Source organism: Conger conger, chromosome 12 (assembly GCF_963514075.1).
Source record: "Conger conger chromosome 12, fConCon1.1, whole genome shotgun sequence".
Lineage (NCBI taxonomy): Eukaryota > Metazoa > Chordata > Actinopteri > Anguilliformes > Congridae > Conger > Conger conger.
The window spans coordinates 25,663,167-25,678,468 of record NC_083771.1 but is presented as its reverse complement, the minus strand read 5'-3'; the positions used below and the strand labels follow the sequence as shown (position 1 = coordinate 25,678,468).

Genomic DNA, 15,302 nt, shown 5'->3' with positions numbered 1-15,302 from the left:
ATAAAAACATGTGCATCCAGCAGTACTGAACCGTTTTCCTTCCGTTCGACAGAGGCGTTGCTGCAGGGGGGGAATACCTGTTCTGGCTACAGCGGTTATGGGCTGGGATCGCCACTCCAGGGTGATTCCGTACAACTCAATCTCATACTCGGTTCCGCCAGTGAGATCCGATATGACTTTGGTTCGTTCATCGCCGGAGACGACGTGCTCTTGCGGGGTTTCTAGCCTTTTGGAATCCCTAACTTTAATCACGAACGTATCGAAGGCGCCTTCCTCGGCGGTCCAGGCCAGGCGGAAACCTTCCGTGGTGATGTCCGAAACGAAAAGGTGTTCCACTTCCGGTTCGGCTTCTGAATGACAAGGGAATAGTCTTTTTTTGGCCGTCCTTTGGGGACTTTTTGGGTAATGCAGTGTTAAGTACCAGGAGCTAGCCGCGAGATGAACTGGCCAATAAAACAGTTGAAACACTGTAAGCCAGCGTCCAGCACCATGGTTAAACGTTAACTCATCTTTTCGTTAGTTTGGGCACAATGAGAGCCAGTAGAACAATTGAACTTTGACTTCTAAAACTGAGGGCGGGATTGTCCAGTACGTTGACATTACTGGTTTTAAAGATTACAGTTAATATGATGAGTTCAAGCCCCCTCACAAGAACTTGCTCCACTGCTTCTCAATCTGCCATTACTGGTAAGGTAAGAAAATGCAACTTGAGGACATGGTTCCCTTTCTGGGTTAATTTATTTACTTTTTTCATTCTTAGTGTAGCCTATGTTTTCGACTGGCCCGAACAGTTTTGTTGTGTGGTGAAGGATATTTCAGATTAAGGCTGGGCTGTAGCCTACAGTACCTTATTTTTAGGTATAGCCTACAGGTATGAATTCACACAATGGTATTTGAATTTACAATAGTCATCAATGACAGCCCATCACCTAGTTGTATTTTACATTTTCTGATGACCTGCCATCTTTACAAAAGTTGGTATAAGTTGGTCACAGATTTCTAACACCAAAGTAGTCCTTCATGTGACACCAAAGACACGTGTACAGTGATGTTGTCCTTTCAGAAGTTGCATATGTGTACCAACACACACACACACACACACACACACACACAATCAACTCTCAATTGCCCCTATACCAGCCAAAACTGTCTGGGCTAATTGAAAGTATAGCCACGTTAAAACTATCAAAAACTCCAGCAAGTGAACTATCCCTTTTAACAAGCAGGCATTTTAATATCCCAGCTCGCATGCACTTAAGCAATCCTCTTGACATTCAATTTTCTAATTGTGAAATAAAAAGTATTGCTTTGTAACTGGTAACTGAGTGTATCAGCTGCCATCTCATAAAAAAGCTGTGTTAAGACCGCTGTGTTTCCTTTTGACTGGAGTTAATAATGTGTCACAATTTTTTGTTCAAGTATGACAGGGAACCGAGGGCTATTCTCTGGGTAACATTTTTGGGGAAATTGAAAATAGCCATTCTTTCTAAGGCATAATTCTTTTTAGTAATTAACTTTAGTTTGCCGGTGAGACATAAGTTTCACTTTTCGGCAGTATTTCAGAGAATAGCCCTCAGGTTGGCATCAGTGTTAAAACATCAAAAGACAAAACGTAAAAGTTGCTGATCGTGAGCCTGGCAGTGCCCTACTCCTAGGATCAACATAGGATTATGCAGCTGTTAAGATACAATAGCTAGCCACATTTATTGACACCTGGACATGCAACAGTACCAAGACAATTGAAGGAAAGCACAGTTAAAACATGGGAAGCAGGCTGCTTGATCATACTTTGCGGAGGCAACAGAACTGTTGTCCTTTATTCGCTGTAAAAAGAAGAAAGGAAGAAAGGAGAAAGCAGGAAAGCAAAAGCGAGAGCGATCGCATTCTGTTTATGAAATAGAGAAATTAGACCCCATTTGCATTTGGCGAGAGAAAAACAGGGTAAGACACTGAAGAGGAAAATGGGGTGTGTTGAGGCTTCTCCGCTAAAGCATATCCTGCCATTTATTTTACGTCTCTGATTTTTGGCTCAAAACTCTCAGTAAAAACACTGATACTCATTAGATGCTTAAATTGCCTGCCCATAATTGCCAGTAAAGGGTTTTAAGGAAGCATATAATATGCCAAATGGATCATTTAATTATGTTGGTGCTTTAAAGTGCTAGTGGAACCTGCCCTTGCACTGCACCAGAACAACAGCATTATTGGCTGTTTGTCAGTATACGGTCTTTGATAATATTAAATATATTTAAAAAAAACAGGTTCCTGGAACCGTGAATCCGATTTTACTAAAAGGATCGACTTTAGTAAAGTGCGTCGACTGCTGTTACGTCCTTGAGCCCAAAACTCAACATTAGTGACATTACAGCCACGTAAATGGACGACACATAACACATGTTGTTGAGCTATGCATGTTGTTGTTGTTGGGGATGTCCCCATGCTTTGGTGGAGAGCCTGGGTTTTTTTTTTTGTGGATAGATGGTACCTGTCACAGCCACTGCACTCAGAGTTCGGGAGTTCAGGCCTGACCTGGACACCCCTGTCAGCCTGACCTCATAGCCTATGCCAGTGATCAGACCGCTGATGTCCAGAGACGACTGGTCACCCTGCGCCGTGAACTCCTGGGGGTCCAGCAGCCAGCCCGAGTCCGTCACCACTATTTGGAAGTGGTCGAACCCGTCGGGCTGCTCCCCGTCCCTCGCGGTCCAGGACACCCGGAAACCGAACGGGTTAATGTCCGAAATGCTTAGGTTCTCCACTTTGGGCAGTTCCGCTAAAGAGAACGGCAGGGGTGGAGTTTCCGTTTTGGTTAGGGGGAGGGGGGGGGGGGGTGGAACAGTTGGAGGTGAGAAAACAACATGGTTGATGCACACAGTGATTGCAAAAAATATTTCCTTGTTATATGCGGTCATCCTCTGTGAGTGTGTTTAATGTGTAAACATTGGTATCCCCTGACCACCTCAAATAAAACCAGCAATGACTTCTTGGCAATGCTGAGTTAAAAGCACGAGGCCTGCAGATACAAGCTGATACAAACAATGTGTGAATCCACCAAAAGTAAGTACAGTATAGTTCCAGTTCAGAAACACCTTGCCATCAAGTAATTACGTGATTCAGTATGTGACCAAGAACGGAATTTGCCAATTACATCAATAATCAGATACAGTAGGTAATACCTTTTTAAGTCTGTCAACTCCAATAAGCAACACTAATAATCAGTTAATCTACTGTCTGTCTTTCTAAAGAAATTGTCAGAAAAGTCTGTTGCCATTATTCCATTTTAAGTGTCCCTATAGCTTTATATCTGAACAGAATTGTCGTTCTTGTTCCTGGTGTAAATAACACCCATAACACTCACACTTTTGGTCCCTGTGAGTAATTTAACTATCCTGAGCCATCTATTTCTAGATTCCAGATACCAGTCTTAACAAATACAGCACATGCTGTGTAATCTCATTGCAAATATCGTTTTCAAGTTACCCAAAGTCAACTAATGATCCGTGGATCTGTTCCCCTTTGTTTAATCATTCAATCTATTATGCGGGGCATGCCGGCAACAATGAATAAAATGCAAATGGAATCCAAATGGGCACAGGTGCCGAACACGCTTCAGATCCTTCCACAGCTATGGAGAATAGGCTTGAGTCGGCAGTCATCTCCTGCCAGAGTTCTAGCTCATTTCTCTTTCTTTCCAAACTCAAGTGATGTGGTACAGTCGCACTGTTAACACCAGGGAGGGTGGTGCAGCTCACAGAACGAGTGTCCGAACTTTCAGCTTATGCTCTGGACAAAGCCCAGGCTATCGCTTCCCTTGGTTCACTCGCTGGTGAAAAGAGCTGTCTGACCAGCTGAGATGTTTGTATGGACAGGGCACATCTTTACTGGAAAGCAGCCAGCAAAATTTGCAGACTTCAGCCAATCAGACACTGAGGCCCTCATTAGCTATGGCCAGTAATGGATAGGTCAGCTCCAGGGGCTTAGCCATTAGCAAGGGGACGGGCCCTGTGAAAGGCCATGTGTAGGCAACCCGTCATTTACCTCAGGTAGCACCTGACGCCAGGGTGATGACTACTCGATGGCTCAGACTGGGAGTCCAATTCAAATTTAATAATGTTCTAATGTAACAAAATAAAAGTACTGCAATACAAATTCAAGTTTTGCAGTTCAGATTCAATAGCGGCTAGCACTGATTTCTGCCCATTTGTGTCCTTTGCTCAGCTGTGAGTGTAAGTCTCTTAAATGTAGGGGCTGGTTTGCTTCATAGTATACAATGGACGAATTGTGTTGTATTGTAAATTACCATTGCTGGTGATTCTGTATTTTAAGCCTGCCATTGTTTTACAGTAGCAGCGAAGGGATGTACGTATATCATTGTGGCCACTGTGTTTAGAAGAAGTCCTACCAGGGAATGTATCATCGATGAGTAAATCAATGGTAATGAGTGCAAACCTTTCCTTCACTACAAAGAAATGCACTGTCTGAAATGCCCTCTGTTGCTATGCTAATTCAATGTTACATTACATTACATTACATTAATGGCATTTGGCAGACGCTCTTATCCAGAACGATGTACAGTTGATTAGACTAAGCAGGAGACAATCCTCCCCTGGAGCAATGGAGGGTTAAGGGCCTTGCTCAAGGGCCCAACGGCTGTGCGGATCTTATTGTGGCTACACCGAGGATCGAACCACCGACCATGCAGGTCCCAGTCCTGTACCTTAACCACTACTCTACAGGCCGCATATAGACTGAATAAAAGGGTAAAGATGGAGGTGTTCTAGGGTGTAGGGGTCTGTGAGTGAGGGACCGTGAAATTACACGGCCGTGTCATAAAGGCATTTTATTATTGTGGACGAGCATGTACATACGTGGAATAGGAATACAATGGGACTTTCTTCGTTATTCCACCATCAGGCCGACCATTTAGCCTGGTGAGTTTTGTGGGGGGAACATGTAGCACACAGACCTGTGGTTTCATCTCTAAACAGACGGGTAACCCAATTTGCTGATTGTAATCAAAATTACTCCCCTCACATGCTGTGTAATCTCATTCCAAATATCGCACAGCGAAAAGCCTGCAGCTGTTACGTAGTACCTGTGCGGGCACGGGCGGACAGCGAGGGTGTGCGGCGGCCGTGGGAGATGCCGAACAGGACGACGTCGTAGTGGGTGGAGTCTACCAGGCCACCGACGCTGACGTTGCGGACGTCCGCAGTGGCCCCGAGCTCCAGCGTGTCGTAAAGCTGCTCCGCGTCACTGACCCGGAGGACAAAGGCGTCGAAGTGGCCGGCCACGGTGTCCCAGGACACGATGAAGCTCGACGGGGTTATATCGGACGCGGCTAACGCCCCCAGCTGAGGCTCTGCCTCTGAACGAAAACACAACAGCCGCAATTTTGTTCTCTCTCTCCAATTTCACTGTGTTGGGGGGCGGGGATTGGGTTTCTCTTGCTTAACATTGAGTCAGTACTGCGCACACCTGTGAAATTGATTCTCAGCTTGTACATTTACAAGTTCTGTGGTGTGCAGGATTTCGTTTTTCATCATATTTATGGTGTCATTCATGCTCTGCAACTAAGCTCATTCTAAACAGTCCTGTTTTTTAAATATTACACGGTGGGGAACAAAAAGAATAAGTCGTATGTGCTAACTTGGGTGCCTCCACGCATTGTATGCATGCTATGAATCGTTTACATTTATATGCTGTCTCTGAAAAGAAGCTGCGATACGTCGCTAAAAAGTATGGGATTTTATACTGTATTTCCTTTGAACGAAGTAAACAGATTTCATTTGGTATGCTGCATAGGGCTGCCCCCCAGTGCTCGACTTGTCGAAGCATCGGCCAGAGACCGTTCCCACAACTAAGATTCTTTCAGTCGAATAGTCGCAGGCAAAAGCAATTCCCTTGTGCAACGTTAGCATACGTGTGGTTGCATGGTGTGCCACTATAGCAAATGATTCCTTAACACTAGAAACCGCCTCTGCTCACACAAACAATCGAAATGAATTTGTGAATTTAATAGGTGAATAAATTCTATTTATCATTTCATCTCCCTTCACAAGCTGCGTGTTCATTTTTGTTTTGATTTGTCAGATCGTTGGCTCACTATTTAATCAATAAAAATGAATGAAAACAGGTTGAGACCAAAGGTTTGTTTAAGGAAACTTTTGTGCCCCACCCATTTTCAGCTCGCCAGACACCACGGACTGTTTTGCAACATTCGCGGACATAATCTGTATTAATGTTGGCTGCGGTGGGCGTGGAACTCAATGCTGGACAAGCCTGATGCCGCCATTCATTCGGTAGGCTATAGGCGTCGATGGAATCGCCGCTTCAAAATAGCGACTAAGGCTCGACTAAAAAATCCTTAGTCGGGGGGCAGCCCTAATGCTGGGCATGCTCACTGCTCTACTCTCTCAGAAATAAAGTGGAGGGACCTACAGTACGTTTTTGTTCAGGGATCAGATTTCCCTAATGTACCCTGAAAGAACAGTAATGTTCACTTTGGGTAAAAATTAGTATGTTTCCAAACAAAAAAGGTACCATTTTATGCACCAATAGGTTACCGCCCCAGCGACAAGCATTTGTACTTTTCGTGCCTTTATTTCTGAGAGTGTGCTCCCCAGAGAGGGAAAGCAATACTGAAGTGTACTTGTCACTGCAGAGCCCTCTGCGGTTGTCAAAAAAGCTGCTATGTTCAAACAGGTACATTTCTCAAGAAGGGGAGAGATACTACTGAGGCGACCTTCAGTGAGAGCTGAAGGCAGAATGCCGTGGCGATCGTGCCAGGTGTCTGAGCGCTGAAACGATCGAACAGGACAGTAAAAGACGGCCGTGCGTACCTGTGGTGGCCACGGCCGTTAGGGGCAACGTGTTCCGCCGGCCGGAGCTGGCGTATACTTTGATGTCATAGCGCGTGGCCCCTTTCAGCCCGGTGATAACCGTGGAGCGCGCCCCCCCGGGAAGGGTGCGCCCCGTGGCCTGCGAGGGCAAAGCAGACTCTCTGATCTCTACCACAAAGTTATCGAAAGCCTTGGCTCCCGTCCTCCAGGAGAGAGACAGTCTGTCTGAGGTAACGTTAGAAACAACTAGCCTGGCCAAGTCAGGTTCTGCAGCTACGGGGAAAACAGAGAGTCAGCGTTCATTTGAGAAGACAAGACAAAGCAGATTTTTTTTTTTTCATCAATCCCATTTGTTATACCCCATCCACTTAATTAAGTGTCCCTCCCACCCACATGGACTTATCTCCTTGCTTTCCTCAGTTAATTTGTGAAATCATTAGTAAATTGACATGTTCATGCACACCGTGTGCACTTTCGATACCTGTGCAGTGCCTCAATATTAAGAGGGTGGTGTCTCTGCGTGTTGAAGAAATAAAACCACTGCATTTAGACAGGGCCACATGTGTCATCACAAAGATTAGAAATCAATAATCTTCATTCACATTACGATGGAAGAGAAAATGAAAAACGAATCGGGAGAAATACCTGTTGTCGCAACAGTACTGACAGCGTGAGTTCTCACCCCTTTGAACACCCCATAAAGGTAGGCTATATAGTCAGTGCTGGGGTTGAGCCCTGTGATTTCATACGACAGTGCATTGTGGGATAGGTTATACTCCAAGGTCTCCATCAGCCAGCTGGTATCAATGATCTCCATGACAAAACCCTCAAAGTTCCCTTCCGTGCCATTCCAGGAAATGGTGAAGCTCTCGGAAGTAACATTTGACACATAAAGACTGCCAACCACAGGCTCTGTCTCTAAGGGGAGAAACATCATGATTGGCTTAAAAAAAAAAAAGTTAAAAATATACAGAGTGAAAAAGTAACAGCAGGGGGCGCTGTCTATATTCACTCCACAATCTTTTTTTAAATGTAAACTTTCCTCAATGCTGTTATGGCACTTGTTAAGCAAATATATGGTGCATCCAAGAAACATTTAAACAAGATGTGTCAGGTGTTTCATTTTAGTTTTGGGCTACTTACTGCCACAAATGCAGCACATATTGTGTGTGTGTGTGCACGCTTGCGTCCATGTGTGTGCATGGGGGTGTGGGCAAATGTGAGTGTGTATGTGTGCGTTTGGGTGTGTGTGTGTGTGTGTGTGTGTGTGTATGTGCATGTGCATGCTTCCGTCCACATGCGTACGTGTGTGTGAGCAAATGCGTGTGTATGTGTGCGTTTGGGCGTGTGCGTGTGTGTGTGTGTGTGTGCGCAGGTATAAGGGTTGGCTTCACTCAGCAGATATGCGTTCATAAAAGAAAGTTCAGTAGGCAGCACTGGCTTCCAGGTACTCAGCTGCTCCAGTCTGCCTCATGTCTATTGTAGATAAATATTACCATTCCAGTGACTGGATGAATTATGTTACATTAAACTGACAATATTATGATATTACGCTTCAAAGACAGAGTGCAGTTATAACCTAATCTAATGCGTAGCTCTTGATCTCGGGCTACTTTATTTAAATTTCGTGTCTGTATGGCTTTGTGTGATTATGAAAGAGTCTTGTTTTGTTTATTGTGTTTTATCTGTATGTGTACAGCATGAATCATTATGCATTCCTTTAATCTCAAACAGATTATATCTTCAGAACAGAACAAATGTTTCAGTGATTAAAAGCATAATTGCAGTGAGGAAGTAAATACAACTCATAAAAAACGTGTTCATTGCGTATGGCAACAAGCTATTATAATTTTCATATATTAATTTGAGAGTTGAATTATAGGCATGGTACATTCTCTGATGTTTGATGCATCACAATACCCCCTGCTCTACAGCCCATTTGGCTGAATTTATGAAGACCCTCCCCCCAAAACACATACACACACAGAAAAGAGACAGAGGAACAAGGGGCCAACATTAATGGGGGATAGTGACTAAAAAGAGGAGGCAGTTGCTTGAGGCTTCATGTACCCTGAAATGGGCAGACCAGTCAGTGACTCATTGATTTACACTAACCAATGTGGACAGCCAATAATCACTTGAGTACTTGAAGCTGATGGTTTGACCCTCTGTGAGATTCATGAAGCCCCAACTGTTCAACTCTATGAATTTACAACACTCATAACCTTATGATAGGTCTACCGGTCTTTCAAAATCAACACAGGCAGGTTGGTTCACTAAAAGCAAAAATGAAAACTTGCATTTAAAAAAACCTTTCAGAAGTCTGTGTGCGATAGATGCCAAAGTTTTAACAGATTTCCACACGGATGCTGAATGAAATATTCAAAATGTTGTCATTTGAAGTACCATGGATATACTTCATATACTGCACAATTTTGAGGCATATTATCAGGTTGAAATGCAAGGTTGCATTTTCGCAAACCTTTTTGTTTTAATACACTGTAGTGTCAAAACAGATTGCTCAAAGAGACATGGATTAGTCAAGGGCACACAACACAAAATCTGCATCCCATATGGAAGAAACAAAGGAGAATATATTTGATATGTACTGAATGTATGCAGGAACAGCTAATATTATGAGCTTTGTATTTGTTTTTTGTCTTTATCAAATGCAATGCAGTATTGTGCACATATAAATGTATTACACTATTAGAATAAAAAGAATCAAGAAAACAGGCCCTTCAGCCCATTTTAGTGTAAAATTGCAATATAGCATTGTTTGGTGATATTCCTTTTTGGTGTATCAACCTAAGATATGAAGCATTCCAGTTGCTGGTGTTGCTTTTTGGAAACCTAAATACAATATATTCTCATCAGCTGGCTTTGAGTAAATGTAAATATTTTTATTTGGGTGATGTTATGCATGTTGGGCTAACTGGCCCGTAATTCCCCAGGAACATTCCATATAAACAGCATTGGCACCATACTGGCTTTGTATTAAGTCCACTGGAATTGACCAGGTTCTCTCCCAAGAATTTGTCAATGTAAATGAATGTGCAATAGGAAGTGTAGTCAGTCATGCTTAATTCAGGTGTTTCTTCTACATGGGCATGTGTATCAATTGAGTGTTAAGAGTTGTGTGATTGATGACAAAGAGACATGCACAAAAACAAGACAATTAGATGGGAAGAAACACCAGGTGGAGAAGACTGGTCTCAGGCAAACGGTACGTACAGTAATATGCAGGTAATCCAATAGTGATGCACCCTACATATTAAAGTCAGAATGTCCCCATATCATAACCCTCTGTAAACCTGCCCATCACTCTTATCCCAAGCAAATCATTACATTACATTACATAAATGGCATTTGGCAGATGCTCTTATCCAGAGCAACGCACAGTTGATTAGACTAAACAGGAGACAATCCTCCCCTGGAGCAATGCAGGGTTAAGGGCCTTGCTCAAGGGCCCAACGGCTATGCATATCTTATTGTGGCTACACTCGGGATCGAACCACTGACCTTGCCTGTCCCAGTCATATGTCTTAACCACTATGCTACAGGCTGCCCCAACTCAGCCAAGCCCAACTCAAGGGAAAGAGTTCAGCGAAATAAATCCTATCGGCTGCAGTATATCACTGAAATCCTGAGAATGCACAACGCAGAGCGCTGAGGAAGTGTGGACACAGCAGTCTAGGCTGGTTTTAATCCAGTGAAACACCAGCACCCGGATCAGTTTCACATGAGATAAAAATGCATATTATCTTATTCTGAAGAATTTGACATTCAAAACTAGCTAGCTAGTTAACCAATATAGCCAACCAATTAGCTATATAGCTGGTATACAACTAGCTAACCGTTGTATTCCAACCGAGCAATTTGTGGTATACCATGCTTTTTTTGGTCCATTTGTTCATATGGGTATTAATGTTTAATCAGATTTTTACTATTTACAAGAAACAGGCCCCAAGAATACATTTTGTTAAAGGATTGTTGTGAAGGTAGTTAACTCCGTAGCTACCTTGATTTGCTTGTTCTCATAGCACATAGTCAGGTTCAGCACTTGCAGTCACCCGTACTATGTGCTATGGATCAACCACGCACACATGAATCACCAAAAGTCTTAACGCGAGTCAAGAAATGCCTAAGATCACCACCTGGTCATTCTTGGCAAGGGGAGGGAGTGAAAGATGGTAGGGTGGTGTTTCATGAGGTGGCCATTACATGTAGATGAGTGTTAAGGTTATCCAGGTGAGCAAACATCTCCTTGTTCATTTCGATGCACGCATTCTCAGTTTCTGTGCACATCCCACGGCATGGACTACATCACAAAGCGCGTTCGACAAACCAAGTTTTTCAGTCATTTAGTTAAGGCATGGTTCAGCAGGCAGATGGGTGGTCTAGGGTGTTAAGGGTTTGAGATCATGAGATGTAAGATGGTGGTGATGAGGATTATGCTGATGATAATGGTGATGATGATGATGATGATGATGATGACATGAAATGGATGCACATTGTTTGGTATGGATGATGTTCGGTTTGGGGTTTTATTTTTGCAATCACCGCAGCACAACAAGGGGAACTCACCACACAATGCACAAATGGGAGGAGGGTCTCATGCACTCAGGGTTTTGGAAGAGGGGTCAGGCGGGGTGCGGGGGGTAGCCGATGGCTGGCAGGGTTTTGGGGCAGCAGGCCACGAGACCTCCTTCCCGCCCACCCTACGTCTCATGTCAAGACTGACAACAGTGGCTGGAGGGTAAGAATGATAGATGACACATTATGTTACCATGGAGGCCATATTTGTGAGTGGAGGGGGGGGGGGGAAGGGGAGCGGTGATGTATGAGGGTTTGAGCTTTGGGGGGGAGGCGTGCTCCTTCATGCGGTGCTGTGAGAGGCTTTTTTTGGAGTGTGGAGATGGAGATGGGAGAGCAGAATGATGTTGGCCGTGACATGAGCCACTGCTTGACACCACAGATCTTTTTTTTTTCTTTTTTTCTGGAAGGTAAAAATAAATAAATCATGAGGTAGAAGAAGGTGGAAGAAGAGAGGGAGAGGAATTTGAGGGAAACATTGAATAAGAGAGGGAAACTTGAAGAGTACTTCAGTTTGAGAGACTGAAGTGTTGGCAAGGGGTTGGCGTCGGTGTTGGGGGGGTGGGGGGGGGGGGGCGTGTACCTGTTGCGACTTCAGCAAAGCCAGGCTCTAAGATCTCCCCCTTGTGCACCCCGTACAGGATGATCCTGTACGTGGTGCTGGGGTTCAGCCCGGAGACGCCCAGGCTTCGGGCGTCCCCGGAGAGGGTGTGGTTAGCAACCTGCTCGCCCCCCTCCAGCTCTGCAATCTCAATTAAGAAGGCGTCATATTCAGCCTCCTCCGGGCTCCAGGACACATTGAAGCTGTCCCAGGACAGGTCTGAGATGGTGAGGTTTCCCACCAGGGGCTTGTGTTCCACTGGATAACAAACAAATCAAAACATAGTCAATGCATCACGTGGGCAGCAGACCAATGCAGCAACAACGGAACCTGCAGAAGAGGCGGGTGGGATTTGTGCTGTATGTTTTATACTTTTCAGTCAAGTCTTTTCCTTAGGGGGAATAAAGATTAGATGTTATACAGGTAAGAAGAGGTAGTTAACATAACATAGCCACTGTAAGTACACTGCACAGCATATACAGTGTATCAGACGGGAATGCATGATTTCCAGTTAGAAATTGCTTGACTTAACATCACATATGATGTAAAACATTCGAAGAGATTACACAAATGATAATCAAACAGATAAGAAATCGATGAATCGGAACAGCAAATGAAATGAATGGATGAAATGATGAACAGAAGAAATGAGAATGAGAATCCTGTGCTTTGTAGTATTAGTAATAATACTTTCATTAAAAGATACCAAGAAAGATTCCTTGGCCTTGCTTGATCCTCATATTTAAACAAGCCACTTGTGGACTGTATCGCTAGGAATGTTTACTCTTTCAATTGCGCAGCTCTGTGTGCGGGTTCAAGCCAAGCCGCTGTTTAAAGCTTTCATTTAAGAGCTCTCCATGAGGCTTTGGGTTGTACTACAGAACCCATATTTTCACATGTTTATACTTGCTTTAGATAGGAATTACCGTACTTACAGTTAGTAGCTATGATTCCATAACAGACATACTAAGCCAAGTTATTTATGATAATCAAATTGCTCGTTCAAATTGTAAAATGAAATTTTGAGTGAGCCTGGAATAGCTGACACATATAAAGCGAGTTTCTTGAATGTTACAACTATCAACAACAAAAAAATCACGATTAAGTCAAAAAGTGGTCGATCTATTCCATTTTTCTACCATTGGAACTCATTCCTACATTTCCTTCGGCAGCAGAAAAAAAACCCTTTGCAGTTAAGTCCGTAAGCACACACGTATTTTCCACGTATGTGTACCAAACCAGAGCAGAGGACAGAATTGAGCATGAGATGACTTGGGATGGGATGAGGAATGGAGACAGATTTCCTAAATGGCTGCAGGGATAGTAATTGGTGAGATGATGTACCTGCAGTGGCAAGAGTGGGGAGAGGTCTATTCCTCTCTCCCTCTGAGGTCCCATACACATTAACCTCATACAAGGTGCTGGGGGACAAGCCATTTACTTGCGTGATCCAGGAATCTCCGGGCACAGTGACTGCCTGAGCAGTGGTGTCATCAGCCGTGGAGCTTGGCTTGGCCGTGGAGCTTAGTTCAGCCGTGGAGTTCAACTCGGCCATCAAGGTCGGCTCTGTCACAGAGCGTACTTTGGCTGTGACGTTAAACTCGGTAGTGGAGTTTGGCTCAGCCTTGGAGTTCAACTCAGTTGTGGAGTTTAGCTCAGCCAAAGAGTCCGGCTGAGCTGTGGAGCTTAGCTTGGAAGAGGAGTTTGGTTCAGCCGTAGAGTTTAGTTTGGCTATGAAGATTGATGTGGTGGTAGAGTTTGGCTCACCCGTAGAGTTTATTTTGTCTGTGAAGTTTAACGTGGTGGTAGAGTTTGGCTCAGCCATAAAGTTTATTTTGGCTGTGAAGTTTGACGTGGTGGTAGAGTTTGGCTCAGCCGTAGAGTTTATTTTGGCTATGAAGTTTGACGTGGTGGTAGGGTTTGGCTCAGCCGTAGAGTTTATTTTGGCTATGAAGTTTGACATGGTGGTAGAGTTTGGCTCAGCCGTAGAGTTTAGTTTGGCCATGAAGTTTGACGTGGTGGTAGAGTTTGGCTCAGCCGTAGGGTTTATTTTGGCCGTGAAGTTTAACGTGGTGGTAGAGTTTGGCTCAGCCGTAGAGTTTATTTTGGCTATGAAGTTTGACATGGTGGTAGAGTTTGGCTCAGCCGTAGAGTTTATTTTGGCTGTGAAGTTTAACGTGGTGGTAGAGTTTGGCTCAGCCGTAGAGTTTATTTTGGCTATGAAGTTTGACATGGTGGTAGAGTTTGGCTCAGCCGTAGAGTTTCTTTTGGCTGTGAAGTTTAACGTGGTGGTAGAGTTTGGCTCAGCCGTAGAGTTTATTTTGGCTATGAAGTTTGACATGGTGGTAGAGTTTGGCTCAGCCGTAGAGTTTATTTTGGCTATGAAGTTTGACATGGTGGTAGAGTTTGGCTCAGCCGTAGAGTTTATTTTGGCTGTGAAGTTTAACATGGTGGTAGAGTTTGGCTCAGCTGTAGAGTTTAGTTTGGCTTTGAAGTTAAACATGGTGGTAGAGTTTGGCTCAGACATTGAGTTTATTTTGGCTGTGAAGTTTAACATGGTGGCAGAGTTTGGCTCAGCTGTAGAGTTCAGCTCAGCCATGGAGTCCGGCTCGGCCGTTGAGTTTAGTATAGCTGTGGAGTCTAATTCAGCATCAAAGTTTGAGGTGAGTTTGGCTGTGGAGTTTGGCTCCGCTGTGGAGTTTAGTATGGCTGTCGAGTTTAAGTCCACCAAGGAGCCTGGCCTGGTTATGGACTTTAATTTGGTCATAGAGTTTTGCTCTCCCATAGAGTTTAGTTTAGCTGTGGAGTTTTGCTCTGCCATAGAGTATTGTTTAGCTGTGGAGTTTAACTCTGCCAAGGAGCTTGGCTTGGTCGTGGAGTTCAGCTCAATGGTGGAGTACGGATCAGCTGTGGAGTTCAGCATGGTCTCGGACCTCATCGGCACATGAGAGATGTTGGAGGTTCCCACAGGAACTGCCTGGGTGGGGGCTACATTTGTTCTGGTTGCACCCATTTGGTCCACCATAGTGGCAGTGAATTCTCCCAGGGGCTCCACACCAGAGTTGTAGGACTCATCTCCAGATCCTCCAACCAAATACCCAGCTTTTGGGGGTTTAGTTTGAAGAGAATCGGGTGCTGTGACCGCGGAGTCAGGCTCCCGGTCTGGAGTTGTTGGCGTGGGAGCCATTTTGAGAGGGACTACATCCGCTGTGGTAGACTCAGGTGCTAAACAAAAGTACATTTCATGGATTAACAGGTTAACT

The 15,302-nt window shown here is 44.3% G+C and overlaps 1 protein-coding gene across 3 annotated transcripts in view; it reads right to left on the bottom strand.

Annotated features, from left to right (window-relative positions):
• LOC133141727 (tenascin-like) overlaps positions 1-15,302 on the bottom strand; it is a 59,753-nt gene that overhangs the window by 10,362 nt on the left and 34,089 nt on the right. The window contains exons 11-16 of one of the 3 annotated variants that reach the window (XM_061262393.1): positions 12,022-12,297; positions 7,488-7,760; positions 6,843-7,115; positions 5,096-5,368; positions 2,486-2,773; positions 78-350 (exon numbers count right to left, since the gene is read on the bottom strand). The exons of 1 other annotated variant lie outside the window; for it this stretch is intronic. In XM_061262393.1, the coding sequence (XP_061118377.1) occupies positions 78-350; positions 2,486-2,773; positions 5,096-5,368; positions 6,843-7,115; positions 7,488-7,760; positions 12,022-12,297 (1,656 nt within the window). The remainder of the gene's footprint in view (positions 1-77; positions 351-2,485; positions 2,774-5,095; positions 5,369-6,842; positions 7,116-7,487; positions 7,761-12,021; positions 12,298-15,302) is intronic. One more of the 3 variants, XM_061262394.1, reaches the window with a different exon arrangement.